Source organism: Schistocerca piceifrons, chromosome 10 (genome assembly GCF_021461385.2).
Source record: "Schistocerca piceifrons isolate TAMUIC-IGC-003096 chromosome 10, iqSchPice1.1, whole genome shotgun sequence".
Lineage (NCBI taxonomy): Eukaryota > Metazoa > Arthropoda > Insecta > Orthoptera > Acrididae > Schistocerca > Schistocerca piceifrons.
The window spans coordinates 2,740,266-2,765,257 of NC_060147.1; the positions used below are offsets into that span (position 1 = coordinate 2,740,266).

General features: G+C 41.4%; 1 protein-coding gene across 3 annotated transcripts in view; it reads right to left on the bottom strand.

The window, feature by feature from the left end:
- Positions 1-1,645: 1,645 nt before the first annotated feature.
- The window catches only part of LOC124719092 (F-box/LRR-repeat protein 7-like), a 117,627-nt gene continuing 94,280 nt past the window's right edge, over positions 1,646-24,992 (bottom strand). For all 3 annotated transcript variants that reach the window (XM_047244783.1, XM_047244784.1, XM_047244782.1), the window contains one exon: positions 1,646-2,650. In XM_047244783.1, coding sequence (XP_047100739.1) covers positions 2,413-2,650 — 238 coding nt within the window. In that variant the 3' untranslated portion in view covers positions 1,646-2,412. The remainder of the gene's footprint in view (positions 2,651-24,992) is intronic.

A 24,992-nucleotide genomic window follows, 5' to 3' on the forward strand; every position in this document is an offset into this window, starting at 1 on the left:
AACCTTGCAGAACTAGCACTCCTGAAAGAAAGGATTTTGCGGAGACATGGCTTGGCCACAGCCTGGGGGATGTTTCCAGAATGAGATTTTCACTCTGCAGTGGAGTGTGCGCTGATATGAAACTTCCTGGCAGATTAAAACTGTGTGCCCGACTGAGACTCGAACTCGGGACCTAGGAGTCGAGATACTGGCAGAAGTATCCTTGTTTTGCTTTTGTTGATGTTCATCTTATACCCTCCTTTCAAGACACTGTCCATTCCGTTCAACTGCTCTTCCAAGTCCTTTGCTGTCTCTGACAGAATTACAATGACATCGACGAACCTCAAAGTTTTTATTTCTTCTCCGTGGATTTTAATACCTACTCCGAACTTTTCTTTTGTTTCCTTTACTGCTTGCTCAATATACAAATTGAATAGCATCCGGGAGTGGCTACAACCCTGTCTCACTCCCTTCCCAACCACTGCTTCCCTTTCATGTCCCTTGGCTCTTATAACTGCCATCTGGTTTCTGTACAAATTGTAAATAGCCTTTCGCTCCCTGTACTTTACCCCTGCCACCTTCAGAATTTGAAAAAGAGTATTCCAGTCAACATTGTCAAAAGCTTTCTCTAAGTCTACAAATGCTAGAAACATAGGTTTGTCTTTTCTTAATCTTTCTTCTAAGATAAGCCGTAGTGTAAGTATTGCCTCACGTGTTCCAATATCCAAACTGATCTTTTACGAGGTCGGCTTCTACCAGTTTTTGCATTCGTCTGTAAAGAATTCGTGTTAGTGTTTTGCAGCCCTGACTTATTAAACTGATAGTTCGGTATTTTCACATCTGTCAACACCTGCTTTCTTTGGGATTGGAATTATTATATTCTTCTTGAAGTCTGAGGGAATTTCGCCTGTCTCATACATCTTGCTCACCAGATGGTAGAGTTTTGTCAGGACTGGCTCTCCCAAGGCTGTCAGTAGTTCTAATGGAATGTTGCCTACTCCCGGGGCCTTGTTTCGACACATGACCACTGTCTAAGGCCACTGCGTCTACAGTCTCTGAGAATCAGATCCGAACAAACCACTCCTCACGCCTCCCGTCGGGAGCTCCTAGGCTGGCGACAAAAAGTAGTGGCGGCACTGACTGCAAGCTGAGGGGAGTGGTAGGAAGGGGAGGGGAGGGGAGGGGAGGGGAGGGAACAGGGAAGAAGTGCACATACTCGGCCGCATCCGGCCATCGACGATGCGTGACACCTCAGGAAACAAACCATTTCATCTACTGAGACGAAAACGAGATTTTTCCAGTGTTTTGTTTGTTCAGATTCCCCTGATGTGTTTGGAATTTCCCCGATTTCCAGAACCTGTGGCAAATCTGACATCTGACTGCCACAAGTTAGGATCGTCCCGGGCACCGAGCACACGTGACCCCTCCTCAGCTGCGTCTGCCGCCTGAGCCACGGGGGAACTACTGTCCCGTGCACGGGATGCCGTTACACAAATTACAACGGTTGTACATAGAAGAAAATAATTTAACATAAACTTTGGTGACATATTCCAAACATGTAGCTGAAGAAAATAACCTTGTCTTTAATCCATCCTAAATTACAAACAGACAAGATACAATAGTCATATTAAGCAGCTGTGGTTATACAAAGTAAATTTTACTTTAATGGTCTATAGTTCATCAGATAATGCCTCACATATTTTATTTAAGTTAAATAATCTTACACCACATTTACACTGAAATAATCCTTTATTTGTTCCTTCTTGTAACATTAATATTTTTCACCTCTGGAAACGGAAATACTCTTTAGATGCACTACTTTAAAATCTTTGATCCAACCAATTTCACTTTACCACTTACTTATCTTCATACCCAACAGTCACTTAACAGCCAAAAACTGGTATGTGTAACAAATAATAAATGCTGTACAGTATTACACTAGTGATGTGTGGTTCATTCGTAAAAGAGTCTGTCATGTATTTTAATCACAAAGTGGTTCCTCCAAATGAAATTTAATATTTAAAAACGGTATCTAGCAGTATCCTGATAAATATAATTAACACTTAAAATAACAAGGTAGCAGTCCTCATTTATTATTGTTTCACAGGTTTATAAAAACAAAGAAGTTTTTGAATTCGACTTACTGCAAAAAAACATTGTCAGCGCTATTTACGAATTGCTACCTGATCTGTGTAGCCGTTTTATCATTTAAAAAATTTGTTTCATTGTGAATCCATTGTTGTTACAACAAGAATCAAACATTATTGTAGATTATTACAGCAGGTATTCAAACAACAATACTGTTTCTTCTACACATTTCCAAAATTATTTGTTATATTCCTTCAAAACAGTTTCCGCTTATGTTGACAAGTACTGAGAATTGTATTTTCCTATAAATTTCACATCATTTTTATACATACAGATATATTGCTCTCAACCTCTCTCACCGTCACTGCCGCCGACGCTACTATCGCTGTCGCCGTCTTCGTCACTCTCCGAATGGTCGTCCACCACTTCATCTGCTTCGCCGGGCCCTACGTCCTCGAGTGCCTCGAAGTAGAAAGGCTGTAGCTCAGCGTGGATCGTGCCGCGGATTACGAGATTGGGCATCTGCTCGGTCAGCCCGTCTGTGGCTCTGGGGTCACCTTGGCACCCTTCGACATTCAGCTCCCTGTGACAGGAACGGGAGCACTGCTGTTACTGTGACAATGTGACCGACAAACTGAGATCCTTCTGTACTGTGAATGTTTGTACAACAGTATTAAGTATATCTCCACTTCTTAAAACCTCATCAAGTTTTGACACTGCCTTTTTACCAAGCAGCAAGCGTCTCCACAATATCGAGAGATGCTCGCTGCTTGGTAAAAAGTAAGACCTTGACGAGGTTTTAAGGTGTAGAGATATAATTTTAGCAACAAAGATCCATATTGTAAGGGCTACAGTCTTTCCAGTTGTTATATACAAATGTGAGACCTGGACCATTACAAATGTGGAACGAATGGTGAAGAATAAACTGCTTTGAGTTGTGGTGTTGGAGGAAACTCCTTAGAGCCCCGTGGACTTCAAAGAGAATGAATAGGTTAACATTAGAGCAAATAAAACCAGAGCACTCGCTGGAAGGTCTGATGCTAAAACAAAACCTGACCTACTTTGGAGACATCATGAGAAGATATGTTTCACTGCAAAAAACTCTAATGGTGAGGAAAGGCACTAGAAGAAGAGGACGTCAGAAGGTGAAATGAATCAATCGCATCACAGAAGTAATCTGCTCCAACCTGGAAAGCCTACAGGTGAAAGTGCAGTACAAAAGAAATTGGCATGCTTTGGTTCATGTGATCACAGAGAATTGGAACTGTCTAGACAAATAGAAATAGAAAGAGAGAGAGAGAGAGAGAGAGAGAGAGAGAGAGAGAGAGAGAGAGATATTGTTGCAAAATTCTAATAACGTACATGAAAATTCATATTTACTCAGAGAAAAAAAAATCTGTAGGTAAGTGAAAAAGGAGGTGTGGCAGGAGCGACCGTGCACGGAGAGGGGGAGGGGGGGGGGTGCCAGCATGGTGGGATGGGTAGGGACAGTGGTGGCGTAGGAGAGAAATTGGGGAAATTGATGGTATGGGGGGGGGGGGGGGGGTGGTAGAGAGGTGCGGCAGCAATGATTTGCAAAGATATAAAGCTACTGGAATGTGTTGTTTATAATTTCACAATCCTTGGATTGTATAAATAACATGGGGAAAGTACTCAATTCTATGAATTTTGGAGAACATTCTCAAGTTCACACAAATAAAACAAAGTGAGTATGTACTTCACCTGAGTGTGTTCTCAGCTTGAGTAAATGAGTGGGTAACCTTGCTCAACATGAAGAACATTCTTCAATAAAATTCTTCAGGGTATCAGACCGCATCGTCATAATTTAAAATGCGCCAACGTTTCGGCCAGCGTTGCAGCTAGCCTTCATCAGGGCCTTACGTTAACTGCTAAATGAACACACTTGATTCCTTAAATAACTGCACGAGAAAACCATGTCGTTACTAACGGTTTTCTCGTGCAGTTATTTAAGGAATCAAGTGTGTTCATTTAGCAGTTAACGTAAGGCCCTGATGAAGGCTAGCTGCAACGCTGGCCGAAACGTTGGCGCATTTTAAATTATGACGATGCGGTCTGATACCCTGAAGAATTTTATTGAAGAAGACAACGGCCGCGGAAGCCTACGCTTACATGAAGAACATTCTCTGATTTCATACGAATAAACACAGCGAAGTTTCTCACGAGCAGAGAAAATTCTCCCCTTTTTTATATGAGCTCTGTAACATACTTCAGGCTGATTAAATTCTGCAGACGTTAAGTCTTACCAAGTTTTTTTAGTAAATTTAATAAATCTATGTTGCTCAGAAGGAAAAACAAAGATATATGTAGCCCGAAGATATATTGAGTAGAGTAACTGTGTAAGTTTATATGGGTTTAACAGTAAAAGCATTATTAGGGTGGTGAACTTATTTCCCAAATATCATAAAGAAAAAATGAAAACATTTTTGTGCTATTTACGAGACCCAAGTTTTCCCGACTGGTGTATGGGAAGACCTGGTACAAACCAGACAAATATGTCACTGACCTTTTTCAGATGTTCATCATATTTTTGCACAGCACAGACGTTCCATTTTGCTATGCTAGAAATAAGTAGGCAAATCATAAAAATTAAAAACAGGTTTATTACAAACCTAGTGAACTGTTTCTCATAACAAAACCACAAGATGACCACTTAAGTACTTGACGTGCGAACAGAATATTATGTGCCATTTAATCGAGATTACCACGTGTCAGAACACACTCATTTTACAATCCGGAGTAGACAATAATGTGACGTATTGTTAAAATTTCATTCGCATAATGCGTTCACCTAACATCAATAAAAAAAAGTTCCCTGCATGTCGAAAATTTGTCAAGATTATCAGAAAATGTATTTTCATAAACCATCCGTAATCTTCTTAATAATCTGTTGCCACACAAAAAAGTGAAAACAAAATGAAATTTTATGCAACTCTTCCCAAACACAGTGATGCTACAGTTCCATATTTGTACACTGAATAGTTTGCATATTTCAGCAAGCTGAACGAAATGCAAGATAAAGAGTACGTTCTGTGCCCGGTGCAGACGACACGACGCGGTGAACAGATTCGAGCAGGTGGTGAGATAGTGAGAATGAACTCCCTCGTCAGAAAATATGCTCTGAACATGTTGTTCATACGATATAAAGAACTTCCTCAGAGCACGTTCTTTCACTCAGAAAATCATCTCCAAAGAATGTTCACTTTTTTATCCGTACGACCTCTTTAGTGTTTGCACCCTTATTCACTTCCTACAAAGCCAACAACTTCTCCTCTCCACTCCAGAATCACCTGTTCTAAGCATCCTCAAGACTTTCTTCCTCTCCTCCATTACAGATAACTCAGTAGGCTTCAGTCCACACTGTCATCGACAGCCCGATTGCACCACACGGGCCACACCTCCAAAAGACTATCGGAATCGGTCCTCCACACTGTGTACGGTAAGAAGATTGGTGAGATGGGGAATGTGGAACAGGTAAAAAGAAGCAGATGCCATCCCCAGAGCCCAACACTGACTTCTCGGTGGTTTTGTCCGGGCCAGGCAAGTCGCAGGAGGGACCATCAGAGGAAGAAATACTTGAAGGAACTGCAAAAGAAATCAGCAGAACTACAGCATCGGCACACTTCAGGGAAGCAATGACACAAGAGTTTTAAGACTGTACGTATAACACCGTATAAATGTAAGATGGCTTCAGCTACTAATTCAGATGTTAAAGGCATCAGTGCGAAGGATATTCTTGTATTAGTAAATAAGTCATTTAGTGGAGCTCCAAACTTAGGGATTTCACAGACTATGTGAATGCAGGATTTCAAGTAGTCCAATCAGATGACAAACCATTGCTACTTCACAATATAAGTCTAAAATTATGGCAAAAGCTACAGCAAAATTAATTGTCCGGGATAATTATAACTGGAATCGAGTGAATATAATCGGGGAAGAAAATTATACAGATAAGTGCAGCATAGGCTATTATGCTTGTAGGCCTGTCAGGCCAGACAACACACAGGGGAAGCAATTGCATCATCGGTTAATCGGATAGCTGAAGTTTAAAAATCATTCGGAGAGGCCGTCACCAGTGACACGGGCAGCACAACTGCGAGGTGCATCGAGACTGGTACGGATACTGGGACAGGATCGCTCCGTGCAGGGCCTAGCGAGTGATAGGATTCGGGCAGCTGTACGAAGACACGCCGATTAAATTAGGTTAGGCACTGCAGCAGAAGAGGCGTCGTGAGAGGAAAGTGCCCTACTCTCCGTGAAAGAAAAAGGATCTATTCCTGAGAGTGAAGGAAGTCTAAACTCTAAGTAACAGAGGGAAGATGATGACACTGAGTGCAGATGGGTCACATGGCTAGAGACTGTGGAAAGTCAAAGAGGAACACGAGGGTAGACGGTGAAGGCAGAAGAAGCAAAAGGCTCTCAGAAATATTGTTACCACTGTGACAAACCAGGTCACACAAATGCAGACTTAAAAAGATAACCATTTGTGAAAAATGTAAAAGGCTAGACCCCAATTCAATGAGAAATTAGGGGCTGTGCCCACAAGTAAAATGGGAAACTAAGAGTGTGTTACACAAGGAATACACATCTTACTGTGACAAAATGCCCAAATGTTAAGAGTCACAGATTTTGAAGCAAGAAACGAAATTGCAGTGGAATATTGCTACAAATTAGGAAGTCAGTTACAGTTATCAATAGATATCAGGGCACATATGAAGTCGGTTTGATAAGTCGTGTAAAATAAGCGAGAAAAATGTTTGTTTCGTAAATAACTCAACTTACTTCTCAACATATTCTGCTTGGAAGGATATAAACTTGGTCCAGGGATCCACCAACTTTTTCATCCCACTGCAAAATACTTGTTGATTGCAACTATCACTTCCTCATTTGATGAAAATTTCTTCCCAGCAAGCCAAAGTGTCAAGTAAGGGAACAAGGTGAAGTCACTTGGGACTAAGTATGGTGAATAGGATGGATGAGGAACCAATTCAAAGTCCAATTCATGCATTTTCACCATTGTTATCGCTGATGGATGGGATGGTGCATTATCCTGGTGAAAGGACCCTTTTTTGTGGTTAAACTTGGGTCTTTTCTCCACCAACACAAGTTTCAGATGATGCAACAATGAAGCATAAACAGGTCCAGCTACGGCTGTGCCTTTTTGCAAGTAATCCTTGGGAATCCCAAGAAACAGTGACCATCACCTCACCATCTTCAGTGGACTGTTACCAGACTTTTGTCAACTGCTTTGTCTGCCATTTCGACTCTGGTGTGTAATGATGGATCCAGCTTTCATCAATAATTGCAAATCAGGAAAAGGTCTTTAAGATTGTAATTAAACATAGCCAAACACTGTATTGTAATAATGTGCCAGACGTGCCTTCGGTCGATAGAGCAATTGCGGCACCAACCTCGTACGCAGCTTCTTCCTAGCAAATTCTATGTACAGGATATTAGGCAATCACTCAGTTGAGATGCTTACAGTCTCAGCAATCTCCCAAATTTTTATTTGGCCGTCTCGCATTACTGTATTGTCAATGATTTCCCCTTTGTGGTTAACTAAATCGGATGACTGGTAGGGCAAGCACCAAAGACAAAGCGTGCTCCACTTTTAAATTCATTAAAGTGGTCTTTAATTATGGTGTGAACTTCATCCAATTCTGCTTTGATCTGTGCAGCTGTCCAACTCTTCAAATGAAAATGTTTAATAAAAGCACAAAACTCTGCGATTGAAAATGGAGAAAACAGTCAAGACACTGACCAATTGAGACAGCTGGCAACACTGAACTGTAGACAGTACATTGCTAAAATTCTTTATTTGATCCTTGGAATAATCAACATGAAGGCGCAACAAAAATGTTCCATCCTGAATATTTACCAGACTTATCAAACCACCTTTGTATCGGTGTTATACAACAAGAGAGGCTCACAAAGGAAGCAGTAATTAGCAGGGAAGATTTCCTTATCCTGAAGCGTGTAATGCAAGGTACAATAGGTTAATTGGGAACCATCAATCTGTAATTACTAATAACAGGGAAATTGACAGTGAAGCACAAGTTCCATATCATAGGAACAGGAATGGATATTCCTTATGAAGGTCTAGTAAGGAGTGACTACCTGAGAAATCAAACAAAAAGTTATTATTAACTGTGATGAGAGCACCATTAAAATACAGTTTGAAATATTCCACTACTGACAATAACCGAGACTGAAGCAATGCCGCAAGTCATGCTGTAAAGAATGTGGAAATGAACAGGAAAAGTAGATGGCAAAAAGGATCTATGAATACGACGGTAAGCTCCACATGACAGACATAAGATGAAAAAGTGTAAATCACAGAATGGTGAAGGAAAAAGTACAAAATGCAAATCAAAGGCAAGTTGTGAGACGACATGTTATGAGTTACCTATAAGGCAAATTAGTGGGGCATCAGAAAGTGACGTGAAAGTAGCTCATAGCAAAGAAAAACATAAGAACGTGTGTAGAAACAGGGTTGAATCCCAGTAACGAAAAAAAAAAAAGATTATTCCCAAACAAGAAGAAATGCCAAGTGTGCATATAGCCAAATTTATAGTACTAAAGAGCAAGGTAAATATATTTTCAGTGTACTAATTACAAGTGAGGCCAAGTGGAATCTGAGTACAGTGAAAGTTTTAGGTGAACTGATACGACAAAGTGACACCAACATGAGCCACACAGGGAGCAATTAACGGCATGAGCACAAAAGGAAATCTCACTGCACAAGTTAGAGAAATGATCTGAATGGTCAGTTGGATAAAGAAGACTGATATGAATTGTATGGCATATGGTGAAGTATTTTATCTAAAAGGTGACAATTTGGCATTCACAGAAATGGTAAGGCATGCATTCCCTATATTGCCAAAAAAACAAAGGAAAGGTACATCCCTACAGAATACTGGAAGCACAAAAGGTGGTATTACAGGAGCAAATTGAGAAAATGGTTAATGGGGATATAATCGTTCAGAGAACCTGAAAAGTACCCACGGACACCTGTGGGATAGGAAAATATAGAATGAAATCTCAGTGGGGGAAGCCTTCCCCATCCCCAACATAAGTGAGATACTGGACAAACTGGGGAAAGCCAAGTATTTCTCCACCTTAAATTTGGTCATCATATATTATTAGATTTTAATAGATTCAGCAGATAGAGGAAAACACAGCATTCACTGTAAATTATCAGCACTAAGAGTCCAAAAGGATGCCAATGGGGCAAAGAATGTAGTAAGTATATTTCAAAGACTAGTGAATGTTGCTTTGGCAAGATTGCATGGGACAAAGTGTTTCAATGTACTCGGATGACATAACTAGCTAAGGTAGTTCAGTAAAGGAATGTGATGAGAAGTTGCAGGAAAATATTGGATGGTTTAAGGGCACCTAGGTTAAAGTTACACCAGATTGTGTGAATTTTTGAGAAAGAGGTAATATTCTTAGGACACAAAATAACAAAGAAAGATGTGGAGCCAGGTGAGCATAACGTGAAGAGGTGGAGAACAGTTCTGAAATCCATGACAGGATTTAAAGGATATTTAGGGGTCGCTGAATATTAAAACTGTGAATCCATTGTATAAATCGGTGAACTGGGAGATCTGCCACAAGCAGCATTTGAGGAACTGAGAGATTAGTAAATCCTCCCATACTGAGCTACCCTGATTTCAAGAAACCATAACACTGGTGCTGCAGATACCAGCGCAGAACTGTTCGGAGCAGTTCTGTCACGAAGGGAGATAGATGCAGATTTGCCAGTCAACTGTGCCCCACGGTTGTTGGATAAGGCTGAAACTAAGGTAGAGTGCTTAGCAATTGTATGGCCACAAAACAGTGCAGACCACACATTTAGGAAGATTTTACCATAGTAACAGATCACGAGCCACTGACACGGACTTTTGGTGTCGAAGGTCTGTTGCCGAGATTACTGAAATGGTGGTTGGAACTAGAGGAATATTTTTTTACACTGTATATAAACCCAGAAATCTTAATGCAAATGCTGATACATCAGTGGTGGCCAGTGGTATCTGAAGCTGGGTGTTGCACCAAAGTTTCAATGTTATATTTTTATACGAGATGGTTACAAGGAAGAAAATTCTTTTATCGGTGCCTCGCTTCCCGACATTTGTTACAATTTAAACATCCTGACAATTTGTGCTGTATGAATGCCAGAAAATTCAATTTTTTAAATCCAAGTTATGATCCTGAAAAAAGTGATAAATATATCTGACAGAAAAATATCTGTAGCAAAGAGCATGCTATGATTTATCAACTATCTAGAAAAACTATTGAATGAGCTACATTCCTAGTAGAACTGAAACACACTCATCATTTAACGGACTTGTCTTACTTGTATTGAAACTTTGCCATTCCATTTTTCACTGACAAACTCTTCAGTCACACACCAATTGCAGTCTGTAATCTGCATCGCGAGACCTCTTTCGGCGGAAAGCATCGCCGAGGCCGTCAACCTTTCCTCACTCGGAGTTATGTAAGAATAATTTTATTATTTTCAAAGTTGAAAAGCAGCCTTTCGGTTCGACCGATGTCAAGGGAATTGTGAGAATTACCTTCAACAGTTTAGAGTACTTAGTGAACATCTTCCCTGGGTTGTTAGTTATCAGACTCAACTAGACTAACTGCACCAGATAATGATCTACATTCTTGTGCTAGGTAGATATAAGATAGTTAACGATATAGTTTCAGCTTATCCAAAAATGATGACAATGAACACATTTCCTTTAAGGTATCTTCAGGATATCTTAAAAAGATACAAGGGGAACTTAACACGAAAAAATGAAGCAGCTACAAGGTGATGTGAAAAAATACAATGATCTATAACATCAATCACGTTGCACACCACCTTTGCCTTTCTTTTCTACTCACATCAGGCTATTCCAACTTCGTTCTCTTCACTGATAAATCAGTAGATTCATTAGTAATCAACGGATTCAATGCCACTGGTGATACCAATTACTTCTCAAATCTCGATAACATTTATTTTAAATGTCGAAATGATCTTATGGGCCAGCACGCATTGATTCTCCGTACCGTAACTGACCAAACAGAACTCTGGCAAATGGCATAACTTAACTAGAAAATTCCAACCAATAACTGAAACGGGTACCGTGTGGCCCCCGCTACATAAGTTCTGAGGGTGCTCGCATTGGACAAATGAAACATGTAAAATAAATAAAAAAATACATGCAACTTGTGCCGGCTCTACAATTTTAATTTATAACAGTTGCTGTTCCCCTGCAGGCAAATGTCTGTGCTCACTGATAATTTAAGATATGATTGAAACGAACATTTTTATGACGAAAAGCCTGGCAAATTGTAGTTTCACTTCTTATAGAATCACCTTCCAGTATGTGATTTATACATTGTTGGAGTAATGAACTGCGTTTACGAATTGAGATCGAAAAATCTACTGGACAAGATCGAGGGAAATGCTTTCTCACTAAGTCACTGAGGATAGTGGTCCACTGCACACTCTATGAAAAGAATGGACATATTCTCTGAAAACTCTAAATAAATAAATAAATAAATCATACTGCAATTGACTGATGCCGCCTTGCTCATTATAAGATTAACTTCATCAGCATAGCAATGTACACATTCTGCATTAGGACAATTTTTACACAACAGTTTGTACCCCACCCGAGGAAACAGCCATAACAGATGCCTCATCACAGGTCTGTGCAAGTAATTTTTGGTGAGTCTGATTTACTTTTTGCCTATTCAATTCTTCTAGCAAAGTCGCAGCGAACATCTGTGCACCGTGTTCACAAGGAGATAGGAAACTCTAGAACCTCTGGGTCTCAATACGTAACAGTATACAACAGCCATCTGAAATATGTTTGATCTGTTTGTTTCATCTGCTATAACAGCTAAAAATTATGATTCCTTATTTGCTTTGAAATTTCTTCTTGGTATGCATCCAACATAATTTGGAAAAGTTCACTTTGAATAGTTTTGAAGGTTCCTTTGAGAACAGTTGCCTTACCCAAGTTATCTTTCAGTGCTGCATTCAATCCAGAAGTAAAATTAGTCAGGGTTTGATAACAATTCAGTTTTATCATGATCCCTTAAGGCCAATTTGAAGGAACCACAGAAATATATTTAGCCCAGACCTATTACACCCAACTTCTTCTACTATGCAAACTGACGGTGGAGGGAGGAGAAATAAACATACGGGGATGGTACTAAGATATCAGTCGTATCAGGACTTTGTGCAAAATAAGTTGTGACGAGGGATAATGTGCACGCAACTGGGGCTCAAACCTGGGATCTCCCGCTTACTAGGTAGTCGCATTAACCACTGTGTGACCCGGACAGACCGTTTATCACAAATGCACAGACTGTCTCAGCTGAGCTGCACTCCCACCTAGTGCCACCTATCCACAGCCCCCACCCGTGTCGTCCACACTCACTAAGTTTAGATTCCTGCTGGAGATTGAACGTAAACGTGCATCTGCACTGAAGGTTGTGATTTCAGTGCCCATCGTGGCAGATCGGTTATACAAATGTGTGACGTCTGTTCTTTCGGACACGTCATTCTCGGCAATTTTCCTTCTCGATGCACTACTTGGTTGTTCAGCTATTTTGTATTTGAGCAGCTGAAGATTCATGCTTTTACACTTTGGTACTCAGATGGTTTACGTCTGTAACCCTCACTTTTGTTCACAAGGGTTCAACATCATACAGGCATGGGAAGCAAAATAATGCATTTTTAAATTCACAGCCACACAACCAATCACTATTTTTACAAATATTCATTTTAAACGCTGTCCTAAACTGTCAATTTCCAGTATTAATATTTTGCACGGTGTTTAAAACTGGTTACACTTTGCAAACTAGGAACTGTGTGACGAGCTAGTTCTCACTGTACAGAACGTATTATATGCAACAGTGCACAGAAAAATGCAGTATCGAGAACTGATACAGTCGATCACCTCGAAACGCCACAACGTATACACACGAGGTTTGTAAGGGGTCCGCAGGCCCTTACTACTAGGTTTGCACTCACTCAGGTCGACAGGGCAACTATCGATTAGTGTGTCGGGTCGTGAGAGCGAGAGTTGAGTCAAGTGAGTGCGTGTTGTAGGTTCCCGCGAGGCGGGCAGAGCTGAGCAGAAGCCAGCAATTGATAGAAATTACCGACAAAGGGAGTGGCCATCGCCGCGGTTCAACCCCTTTGTGTTAGTATTATACGGGAAAGTGAGAAAGTATAATTAACAGAGTGATTCAGTGATATTTATGTGCCGTTATTGAGATTCCGCGTCTACCGCACCGGCATTATTTGGATTACAGTGTTGGATTACAGTGATTGTATGTTGCGTGTGACGATTATGAATAGCGAGGTAGCCTGTGCTGAGATTAGCCGTTATTAACAGTGTATTGACGAAGGCAGTGGCTGTCTCCTTATCTTTGTGGTTTTTGATAAGAATATAGGTTTTGTTTAGTGAAGCTGTGTTTGTTGTTCTTCTTGCCACCAAACAGTACATTATTACAGCATTTGAGAAGGACAGAATGGAATGTAACAACTCCGTAGCAGTCCAATCCGGTTGCCAGCCCCATTAGGCACACGGTCACATTAATTAATATCTATTTGGGCTGCTATCAGGTCCCGAACGAACGGGCTATAACAAAATATAAGGGAGTGTTACAGGTTCTCGGAGATAATATTTCTAAATGTGATAAATAAAAACATTAGGACTTCAGTAACAGCTACAATTGCAATATTCCAGCCATTTTTCCAAATGCCACTACATTAAATCTGCGCTCAATTTACAACTGAAAAACTATAAACTCCAGTTATGCTGATGAGAAAAAAATTTCTCCGAATTTCTACCTTCAAAGCTAATTTGTCAAAAAACAAAACTATCACAACCGATGTTAAAAGATCGGTACTCTTAACTTTGTGGATGGTGGAATGGCACACTCTAGTGGCCTCGATGACAAATGAATGAGAGAAAGCTGGCAGACACGTCGTCCATAGAGTGGTGCCTTCTGACGGGACATTAGGAACTGTGTCAAGTCAGGGAATTTGCGTGCCGACTGCGTTACTCTCTGACGTCACTGGCACATGAGCCACCTGTTGCCACGGACGGGCGTCAACTCGACTCGTACCCGCTCCGAGTACGGTGATGTGCACTGTCTGCACAGAGTTGGAGTAAGAGACAAAACTCCGAGTTTGCTTCGAGCCTTGCAGCATTTTCGCGTCTGTTATCGAGGTGACAAGATGTCAGGTTACCGAAGACTGTATATTGTAACATCTATTACAGCACATATTAGGCTTCCTAAACCAAATAATTACAAGAAAAGTGGACATATGAAGTGTAAAATTACTGGGAGCTGGGCAACATTGCAACAATAACATGCGTCCCCATTGTGATGCATTGAGCCGAATGTGGTCAGACGATGTAGAGGGCACGAAAGTACGAGACACTGAGTGGTTAGGGAAAATTAAGAACGTGTGAAGAAAATGAACTAGACACAGAGGAAAAGGTCGAACTAGTGTTAGGCAGTCATCAGAGAATGCACAGAAACTTAGGCCAAATAGAAAACTATAATTAGTGGAAAGGCATGAAAAGAGGAACACATTAGGAACTATTACAAATGTCAAAGAAATAAGTTCACACAGAGAAGAGGGTACATGAGTTATTAAGAATCCAGAAAACTGTGACGACAGCATTTCACTGACAAACGGGGTGCTCTAGAGAACTTGTAGGACACTGGTGGAATATTTATGACACTTCGTTAGAGAGGACCATTGTACTTGGAATATATGGGAACAGTATACTGTTTCTGTATTTAATATGCCTCACAGTAGCAAAGTATCAACGAAAATAATCAGTTTTTGAAACAAACAAGTAACTGGATAGAAAAAAAATTTATTCATCATGTGGTGGCAGGAGAACACACGTGAAAAAGGTATTACAGTTTGCAAGCTTTTGGAGCCACTTGCTCCTTCTCCTAACAGAAGGGTCGAAGGGGGAGGGAGAGCAGTGAAGGATCCTTCTCCTAGCAGAAGGGTCGAAGGGAAAGGGAGAGCAGTGAAGGAGGAGGCCTGTTAAGGTTTAGGAAAAGGAGTAGAGTTTGGAGGAGTCACGCAGAACCTCTGGTCGGAGGAAGACTTACCGGACAGGACGAGACGGAAAGACTCACCGTTATAGACTGCAGTGGACAAGATTAAAAAATCTGAGAGCTTAAACACGGTAGATACAGTAATACGAGAAACAGAGAATACTGGTGTAACATCGTGCACAAGCTAATAAATGCAGAAAGCTAAGTGCACTGTATGTGGTACAGGTGGGATGGGGATGGCAAAAAATAGAAGGTTAGAAAATGAAAGATGTGGAAAACTAATATATCCAATTACTTATATTTTCAAAGTAGCAATGGGTATACATTGTTGGCATAAATTTATGGGAGACAAGTACACATTCCAGGAGTCCTAAAGACAGAGGAATGAACTGTTATGTATATAAGCCAACTAGAATGCTGCAAGCAGCACATCCAGTAGCACGAGAAAGGATAAAAGAAATGAAGGAAACCAGTAAGGCTCACACGAAGAGTTGGAGGATCGAAGAATATTTAGGATGCTTCTTTTGTTTGATGAAACCGTAAGAAGGTGTCATTCTAAGAAGCTAACTGCACAATTCCGTGGACCATACAAAGTGATTGCAGATGACCTATCCGATGTGACAATTAAGATGTACAGAACTACGCAATGGAAGTACATGCGAAATCCCAAAATTAAACTTTTTCTGTGCTGTGTCCCAATGTCAAGTGTTCAGACTATTTTGTTCTGCTGAAGCTACCATAGCAGGGGTAGCTTATCTGGATATGTTACCAGAACGGCTCTTTCATCAGTTAAAAGGTGACCCCGAAAACTTTACTCGGCAACAACATCGGGCCCCTATCCGTCGGCACGTTTTTGTACGAGCACAGTCGAACATCGAAGCCTTTGACCGCTGGACTGGTGCTAATAACCGATATGACGAGGACACTGTTCTGCTGGCCTCGACCCGTGTGATTTTTTTCCTTTGGGCTTTGTAAAAGATCTTGTCTGCTTTGTGCCACTATCTAATGATCTGCCAGAGTTGAGACACAGAACTGAAGGGGCTGTTGTTGCTTCCATTGCTCTGGACTTATTACCCAAAGTGTGGGAAGAATTGTATTTTAGGTCGAACTGAATATTTGTATAAAAAACTGTTATAATATACCACTGAAACGGGGCATTCCTTTACAGACAGACTGTACTTTGACACGGACTTTATTATCTACATTGAGGACAGGAACTGATTAACATCAGCTTCGTTGTGGGCGACACGTGCAGAGCAGTTGTGTAATGTTATTCAATACTATAACTGCAGTGACAGGATGCAGCGCACACACACTGAAACCACTTGCTTCATGACTCAAAGCACTATGGAGATGCATCAGGACCATTATTTCAATGACCTTCTGGATTTAAATTCTTTACGACAGGGTGTACATGCGGACAATGTGGAAAGGGGGGGTGGGGGGGGGGAATAAATAAACAAATAAAAGAAAAAAAAAAAAAGAAAAAACCACGTAGATTTTCCCCTGTTAAAAATACACTTTTTCTGGGTGAAAATGTACCATACCCTGAGAGAAAGTACATTTTTCCTTGTTAAGTGCCAGTATATTTTCCTTCGGAGCTGTAAAACTTTTCAATTCTTTGCCTGGTAAACGTTTTATACACCAGCACAGAACTTCCAGCGCTTTAGGAAACAAAATCCAGCAAGAAAACAATGCGTTCTGGAAAGCTCTTTGCCGTGGGGCAACATAAACATTGTATATATTGGTATTACAAAAGTATAAATACGAATTCCAGCACATACAGCACAGTAGCTTTCGGAGCAGTGAAATTTAGACTGTGCTGCACAATGCACTTCTGTTAACCAATTATAGCTTGTGTCACACAATCTAGACAGCCGACGACAGCAGATATTTGGAGCACGGTACGGAGAAGACGAGACAATTTACTTGTAAAATGAGCAGGAAAGAAGCAAACAAGTATTGCTACGACTGCGACGTATCCCCCTACGTGTGAGAAAACTTTGACCCTTTCATTGGAAATCCAATTACGTGTGAAATTTTTTTGTTTTGTTTTCTAAAGGATAATCATACTTCTGCCATTGTTTTTGCATAATCTGTAATCTACGAAAGAATTGAAATAAATATGAAAAACTAACCTTGAAGCTTGGTCTCTTTTTAGCATGTGTTAAACACAAACGCACCATGAAAATTTTAAATAATGGCATAAATGGCTGGTCTTTTTTAAAGTGGCTGGCTCTCAAAATGTTTAAGTTTCGAATGACAGTGAAACACTTCACAATTTAATTAATTCATCGCATATTCTCACATGTCTTGTGAAAAAGGAAATTTACTTTGAAAGCAGTGCTTCTCAAATAACCATTCACAATATTTTCCCACAGCTTGTTAGAAATGTAAACACCTGTGATGTCACTCTCATCGAAAGCAATTTGTTCTTACAAAGTTTTCACAGTCTTAACTTTTGCTTTGGTGTTATTCTCTGGTTTATGTTTTACTGCTGCAGTATTATTCTGCAGGAGTGGGCTACAGTAAAATTATTTGTTAGAATATCAGTTCTTATCAGTCAAAAGAAGAGAAGTTTGTGGCACAACTTGACTAGAAGAAGGGATCGGTTGGTAGGACATGTTTTAGGCATCAATGGATCACAAATTTAGCATTGGAGGGTAGCGTGGAGGGTAAAAATCGTAGAGGGAGACCAAGAGATCAATAAACTAAGCAGATTCAGAAGGATGTAGGTTGCAGTAGGTACTGGGAGATGAAGAAGCTTGCACAGGATAGAGTAGCATGGAGAGCTGCATCAAACCAGTCTCAGGACTGAAGACCACCACAACAACAACATCAGTCAAAACCACAAAAATTGATCTGAAAATTAAAACAATGAAAAATTCCCAAAATTCTAACAAATTGCTGGACTTTTCCCAGATGAAAAAGTTCCCCCATTTTTTCTAGATTTCCTGGCCGTGAGAACGAGCACATAACTCCACAGAATACTGCCACGCAACTGTGATACCAAATAGGAGAACAGCAGCTGTTGTAATTCAGAGAAGTAGCAGTGATTCTGACTGACATTTCTTCAAATGATCACTGTGTGTGCACGGACTGGAGGAGTACATCAACAGAATACTGACTGCCACGCAACTGTGATACCAAATAGGAGAACAGCAGCTGTTGTAATTCAGAGAAGTAGCAGTGATTCTGACTGACATTTCTTCAAATGATCACTGTGTATGCACGGACTGGAGGAGTACATCAACACTTGCCACACTTTGGGACGTACCGTATCTACGAACATCTACAGTGACATAAATGGTTGCACTAGTGCGTCATGTGCAATTTCCTATTCAGACATAAATCACAGCACCCTTTCAACAAATCTAAGCTTTCTGTGCACCTTTCCTAGTAATGTTTTGCCTGATCACCATATTTCATATAACTTCTTACTATTACCCATTAATGCATATACAATGTGACACACTCAAGACGTTTGCTACTAATCTTATAAGCAGATACTACACAGCTCTCTCTCTCTCTCTCTCTCTCTCTCTCTCTCTCTCTCTCTCTCTCTCACACACACACAGTCATTATCTTACATTTATCCTTATTTAACACTGATACAGAACTGCAAGAGAAATTTATTTTCCCCACATGCTATCTGAGACAGAACACAGAGAAAGCCCGAGTGCTTCTATATTTTTGAACCCTTTGCCAAACAAACGTAAACTGTAGGAAAAGGATAGATTACTATTCACCATAAATATGACACGTTAACAACTCAGTCTATCCCTATGCCACTCCCCGTCCTGGACCACAGCTACAGGGATCATATCACTGTGGAGACCCTGGTGCAGGACCAGCCAATCCACCTCCCAGCACTTTCAATTCCAGTTCCGTCACAGCCTCGTCCTAGCCCACCAGAGGCCAGGCCGTCCGAGAAAGCAGCCACGTCATCTACCAGCTCTGCAATCACTGCACAGCTTTCTATATCGGTACGACACAAACGGGCACCGCCAATCTGGGGGGGCGAGAGCGAAGTAGCACCACGTGGTACAACTTGCAGGTGAACATAATGCGCTGGATTTTGACGGTTGCTTCACTACTCGAGCCGTGTGGATCCTACCCTCCACCACCAGCTTTTCCGAACTGCAAAAATGAGCATTATCCTTACAAGACATTCTCCACTCCCTCCAGAAATTATAGCTGCCTGAACATACAGTAACCTACTGTCGCTACTGTTTCCATCTCCACTGTCCTTCCACCTCCTCCATTTTTGTGTCCTCTCACCCTCGCTGTGTGCCTCCCTCTGCCAATGCACCTGACCGTCCTTTCCCCTCCCCTTCTCCTCTTTTTCAATCTTCCCCCTCCCTCCACCTCCCAACACTGCACCTGGCAGTATTGCTGTACCTCCATCTAGTCCCTGCATGCCCCGCCCGTCTTCTTCTCTCCCCCCACCTGTTGTTGTGGTCTTCAGTCCTGAGACTTGTTTGATGCAGCTCTCCATGCGACTCTATCCTGTGCAAGCTTCTTCATCTCCCAGTACCTGCTGCAGCCTACATCCTTCTGAATCTGCTTAGTGTATTCATCTCTTGGTCTCCCTCTATGATTTTTACCTCTACTTCGACTATCATCAGTTATTTCGGTTCCCAAATAGCAAAACTCATTTACTACTTTAAGTGTCTCATTTCCTAATCTAATTCCCTCAGCATCACCAGACTTGATTCGACTACATTCCATTATCCTCGTTTTGCTTTTGTTGATGTTCATCTTATATCCTCCTTTCAAGACACTGTCCATTCCGTTCAACTGCTCCTCCAAGTCCTTTGCTGTCTCTGACAGAATTACAATGCCATCGGCGAACCCCAAAGTTTTTATTTCTTCTCCATGGATTTTAATACCTACTCCGAACTTTTCTTTTGTTTCCTTTACTGCTTGCTTAATATACAGACTGAATAACACCGGGGAGAGGCTACAACCCTGTCTCACTCCCTTCCCAACCACTGCTTCCCTTTCAAGCCTCTCGACTCTTATAACTGCCATCTGGTTCCTGTCCTTGTATTTTACCCCTGCCACCTTTAGAATTTGAAAGAGAGTATTCCAGTCAACATTGTCAAAAGCTTTCTCTAAGTCTACAAATGCTAGAAACGTAGGTTTGCCTTTCCTTAATCTTTCTTCTAAGATAAGTCGTAGGGTCAGTATGGCCTCATGTGTTCCAACATTTCTACGGAATCCAAACTGATCTTCCCCGAGGTCGGCTTCTACCAGTTTTTCCATTCGTCTGTAAAGAATTCGTGTTAGTAGTTTGCAGCTGTGGCATATTAAATGGATAGATCGGTAGTTCAAACAAATTTCGGGCTTGCAGCCGGTCGTTGTTCAATACTTCGCACGATATGTCAACTGGGCACCTGCCAGTCACCTTCAGCTGAGCCGTCGCAGACTGGCGAAAACGTCCTCCATTCCACAATATATAGCGTACTGTAACTATTCTGTGCATGCATCGAAAACTTGATAGTTGAACCACACTGCCCGCCGGCCGCGCCCTCACTGGTGAATAGCGGAACTCAGTCGCCCTCTGCGTTGCTGTTTGCCACGGCCGTCGACGCACTCGGTTGTCTTCGATTTGAGCAAATCGTGGAGATGACGGGATTCCATGCACTGTCCAGCTGGTAGCCGCTGTCACAGTTTAACAGATTTTCCGCCAGTCGTATTTCTACGGATTCTTCAATAATGGAGTCCCAGAAAGACGTTGCTGTAGACAAAATCATTGTTTTCTCATACTCCATTGAATGTCCAGTAGAAATACAATGTACAGCAGAGGATTCTTGCTATTTTAAACGAAGTGTTGCCAACAAAAGGAAGAAAAGCTAAAGATGGTTCTGGCATGTTCTCCTCTTTATTCTCTTCCTGCTTCTTAGTTTTAATTGTTAGTGCCCTGTTAATCTGTCGGATGGAATACCCATTTTCGCTGAGTACTGTCTTTAGATGGGCGAATTCTTGAGGTAAGCTATTTAGATCTGAGACAGTATGAGCTCTATGAACAAGTGTTTTAAGCAAATTCATGGTTTGTGATGGGTGATGGCAACTCGATGCTTGCAGGTACAAATCAGTACAAGTGGGTTTCCGGTAAACTGAATGCCCTAGAGAACCATCATTCTTCCTTCGACCAGGACATCCGAGAAAGGCAAACAACCATCTTTCTCTATTTCCATGGTGAACAGGATGTTGCTATGAATGGAGTTGAGGTGATGTAGAAACTCCATTAATTTATCTTCTCCATGAGGCCACACTATGAAAGTGTCATCCACATACCGCCAAAAAACTGTTGGCTTCAGGGCAGCTGATTCAAGCGCTCTCTCTTCAAAATCCTTCATAAAAAGGTTGGCCACCAAAGGAGACAGGGGGCTACCCATGGCGACACCGTCAGTCTGTTCAAAATATTCTTAATTAAACATAAAATAAGTTAAAATTCACATGACAGATCGGTAATTTTCACATCTGCCAACACCTGCTTTCTTTGGGATTGTAATTATTATATTCTTCTTGAAGCCTGAGGGTATTACGCCTGTCTCATATGCTTTGCTCACCAAATGGTAGAGTTCTGTCAGGACTGGCTCTGCCATGGCCATCAGTAGTTCTAATGGAATGCTGTCTACTCCCGGGGCCTTGTTTCGACTCGGGTCTTTCAGTGCTCTGTCAAACTCTTCACGCAGTATCGTATCTCCCATTTCATCTTCATCTACATCCTCTTCTATTTCCATAATATTGTCCTCAAGTACATCACCCTTGTATAGACCCTCTATATACTCCTTCCACCTTTCTGCTTTCCCTTCTTTCCTTAGAACTGGGTTTCCATCTGAGCTCTTGATATTCATACAAGTGGTTCTCTTTTCTCCAAAGGTCTCTTTAATTTTCCTGTAGGCAGTATCTATCTTACCCCTAGCAAGATAAGCCTCTACATCCTTACATTTGTCCTGTAGCCATCCCTGCTTAGCCATTTTGCACTTCCTATCGATCTCATTTTTGAGACGTTTGTATTCCTTTTTGCCTGCTTCATTTAGTGTAGTTTTATATTTTCTCCTTTCATCAATTAAATTCAATATTTCTTCTGTTACCCAAGGATTTCTACTAGCCGTTGTCTTTTTACCTACTCGGTACTCTGCTGCCTTCACTACTTCATCCCTCAGAGCTATCCATTCTTCTTCTATTGTATTTCTTTCCCCAATTCCTGTCAATTGTTCCCTTATGCTCTCCCTGAAACTCTGTACAACCTCTGGTTTAGTCAGTTTATCCAGGTCCCATTTCCTTAAATTCCCACCTTTTTGCAGTTTCTTCAGTTTTAATCTATAGTTCATAACCAACAGATTGTGGTCAGAGTCCACATCTGCCCCTGGAAATGTCTTACAATTTAAAACCTGGTTCCTAAATCTCTGTCTTACCATTATGTAATCTATCCGATACCTTCTAGTATCTCCAGAATTCTTCCATGTATACTACCTTCTTTCATGATTCTTGAACCAAGTGTTAATTTTGATTAAGTTATGCTCTGTGCAAAATTCTAACAGACGGCTTTCTCTTTCATTCCTTACCCCCAATCCATATTCACCTACTATGTTTCCTTCTCTCCCTTTTCCTACTCTCGAATTCCAGTCACCCATGACTATTAAATTTTCGTCTCCCTTCACTATCTGAATAATTTCTTTTATCTGATCATACATATCTTCAATTTCTTTGTCATTGGCAGAGCTAGTTGGCATATAAACTTGTACTACTGTAGTTGGTGTAGGCTTCGTATCTATCTTGGCCACAATAATGCGTTCACTATGCTGTTTGTAGTTGCTTACCCACACTCCTATTTTTTTTTATTCATTATTAAACCTACTGTCTCCCATAAGTCCAACCCCTCGTCCAAGTCGTGGGAGATGGGCAATGGCACAAAGTAGGGGGCTGCCTATAGGGGCGATGTACAGCGGGGATTTCGTGTGCCCCAGGACCGCGACGGTAGTTGGGAAGGCCCTATGGGAACCCTGAAACGTGACGGCTGCGATAGGCCTAGCAAGCCAGTAGTGGATAAATCAACTGCTTTTAAAAAGGGAACATGCCTCGGATCACGGAACGGATTTAAAGGAAACCGACCTAGCAATGGAAAAGGATTACGAGATGGTTTACGACTGGGCACCTTAAACGTAAGGACTCTAACTGGGAAGTTAGAAGAAATTGTAGAAATGATGGAAAGGAGGAAATTGGACATCTTGGGACTTGCTGAGACTAGGTGGAGAGGAGTTGGTGAAAAACCACTAAGTAAAGGATGTAAACTGTACTGGATAGGGAATGAGAGGGGAAGAAATGGAGTGGCAATAGTGGTCAGAGAGGGTCTGCAGGAGGAGGTGGAAGGTATCAATGATCGAATGATAAAAGCCAGAGTACGAGTGAAATGAAAAAGCATTGAAATCATCCAAGCATATGCCCCACAGGTGGGGTGTACAAAAAAGGAGAAGGAGGAATTTGAAGATGACATGCAAAAGCAGCTAAATGGAGGTAATCAGATCATAATAGGGGACCTCAATGCACATGTTGGCACAGACAGGAAAGGATTCGAGGAGATAATGGGACCAGAGGGCTGGGGGAACCGAAATAGAGAAGGAAAATTGTTGCTGGAATTCTGCAAGAGGAATGGGCTGGCGATCGCAAATTCCTGGTACAAGAAGAGAAGTAGCCACAAAATAACTTGGTACAGTGGAGACTGGTCCCAAACTTCAGTAGTAGACTATGTACTAGTGGATAGGCAGATGATGAGCAGCCTCTCAGATGTTAAGGTCATTCCATCTGAGGCCTTAGACAGTGACCATCGGCTGTTGGTAGCCACCCTGAGAGAGAAAAAAGATAGGAGGGCAACAGATATACAGGAGAAAAGGTTGAAGACATGGATGCTGAAAGAGGATGAACGGAGGACCCAGTACCAGACACTGATCAGGAAGAAGCTGCCAAAGAAAGATCAGAGAACAGTGGAAGAAGAATGGGGTGATTTTAAGAGGGCTCTAGTTAAGGCAGCTGAGACTGTGTGCGGAAGAACTAGCACAAAGAGGAGAAGTAAGGAAACCCCATGGTGGAACAACATATGTAAAGAGGCAGTACTTCGAAAGAACAAAGCCTTCAGAGAATGGTTCCAGACCCGAACAGAGGAAGCTAGGGTAAAATATAAGGAAAGCAAGAAAGCGGCACAGACCATAGTAAGGGCGGAGAAGAAGAAGTGGATGGAAAAATGGACAAGAATGTTAGAAGAGGACAGTGAAGGGAACAAAAAAGTACTTTACACCATGGTAAGAAATAAGAGGAACGACAGAAGCGAGTGCCTGAGGATCATGGATAATAATGGAAGAGTTGTGGAGGAAATGCATGAGCTCAAAAAGATTTGGAAGGAGTACTTTGAAGATCTGTTGAATGCCGCCAAGCGGGTAACTAACTTCGATGGAGAGCCTAAGGCAGCAGACGATTATAATAGTGGGGAAATTGATGATCTAACTTGGAATGAAGTGGAAGAAGCCATAAAGAGGATGAAAGGGGGCAAGGCACCAGGTTCGGACGAAGTAACAGTGGATATGATACGAGCAGCAGGAGAAGTAGGAACCCAGTGGCAATACAGAGTGCTGAGGGTGGTGTGAAAGGAGAACAGAATTCCTGAGGATTGGAAGAAAGGAATTATAGTCCCGATCTTCAAGAAAGGGGATAAAAGGAGATGTGAGAACTACAGAGGAATCACCCTGCTATGCCACTGTGGAAAAATCTATGAAAAGATCCTGGAGAAGAGAATAAGAAGCAGT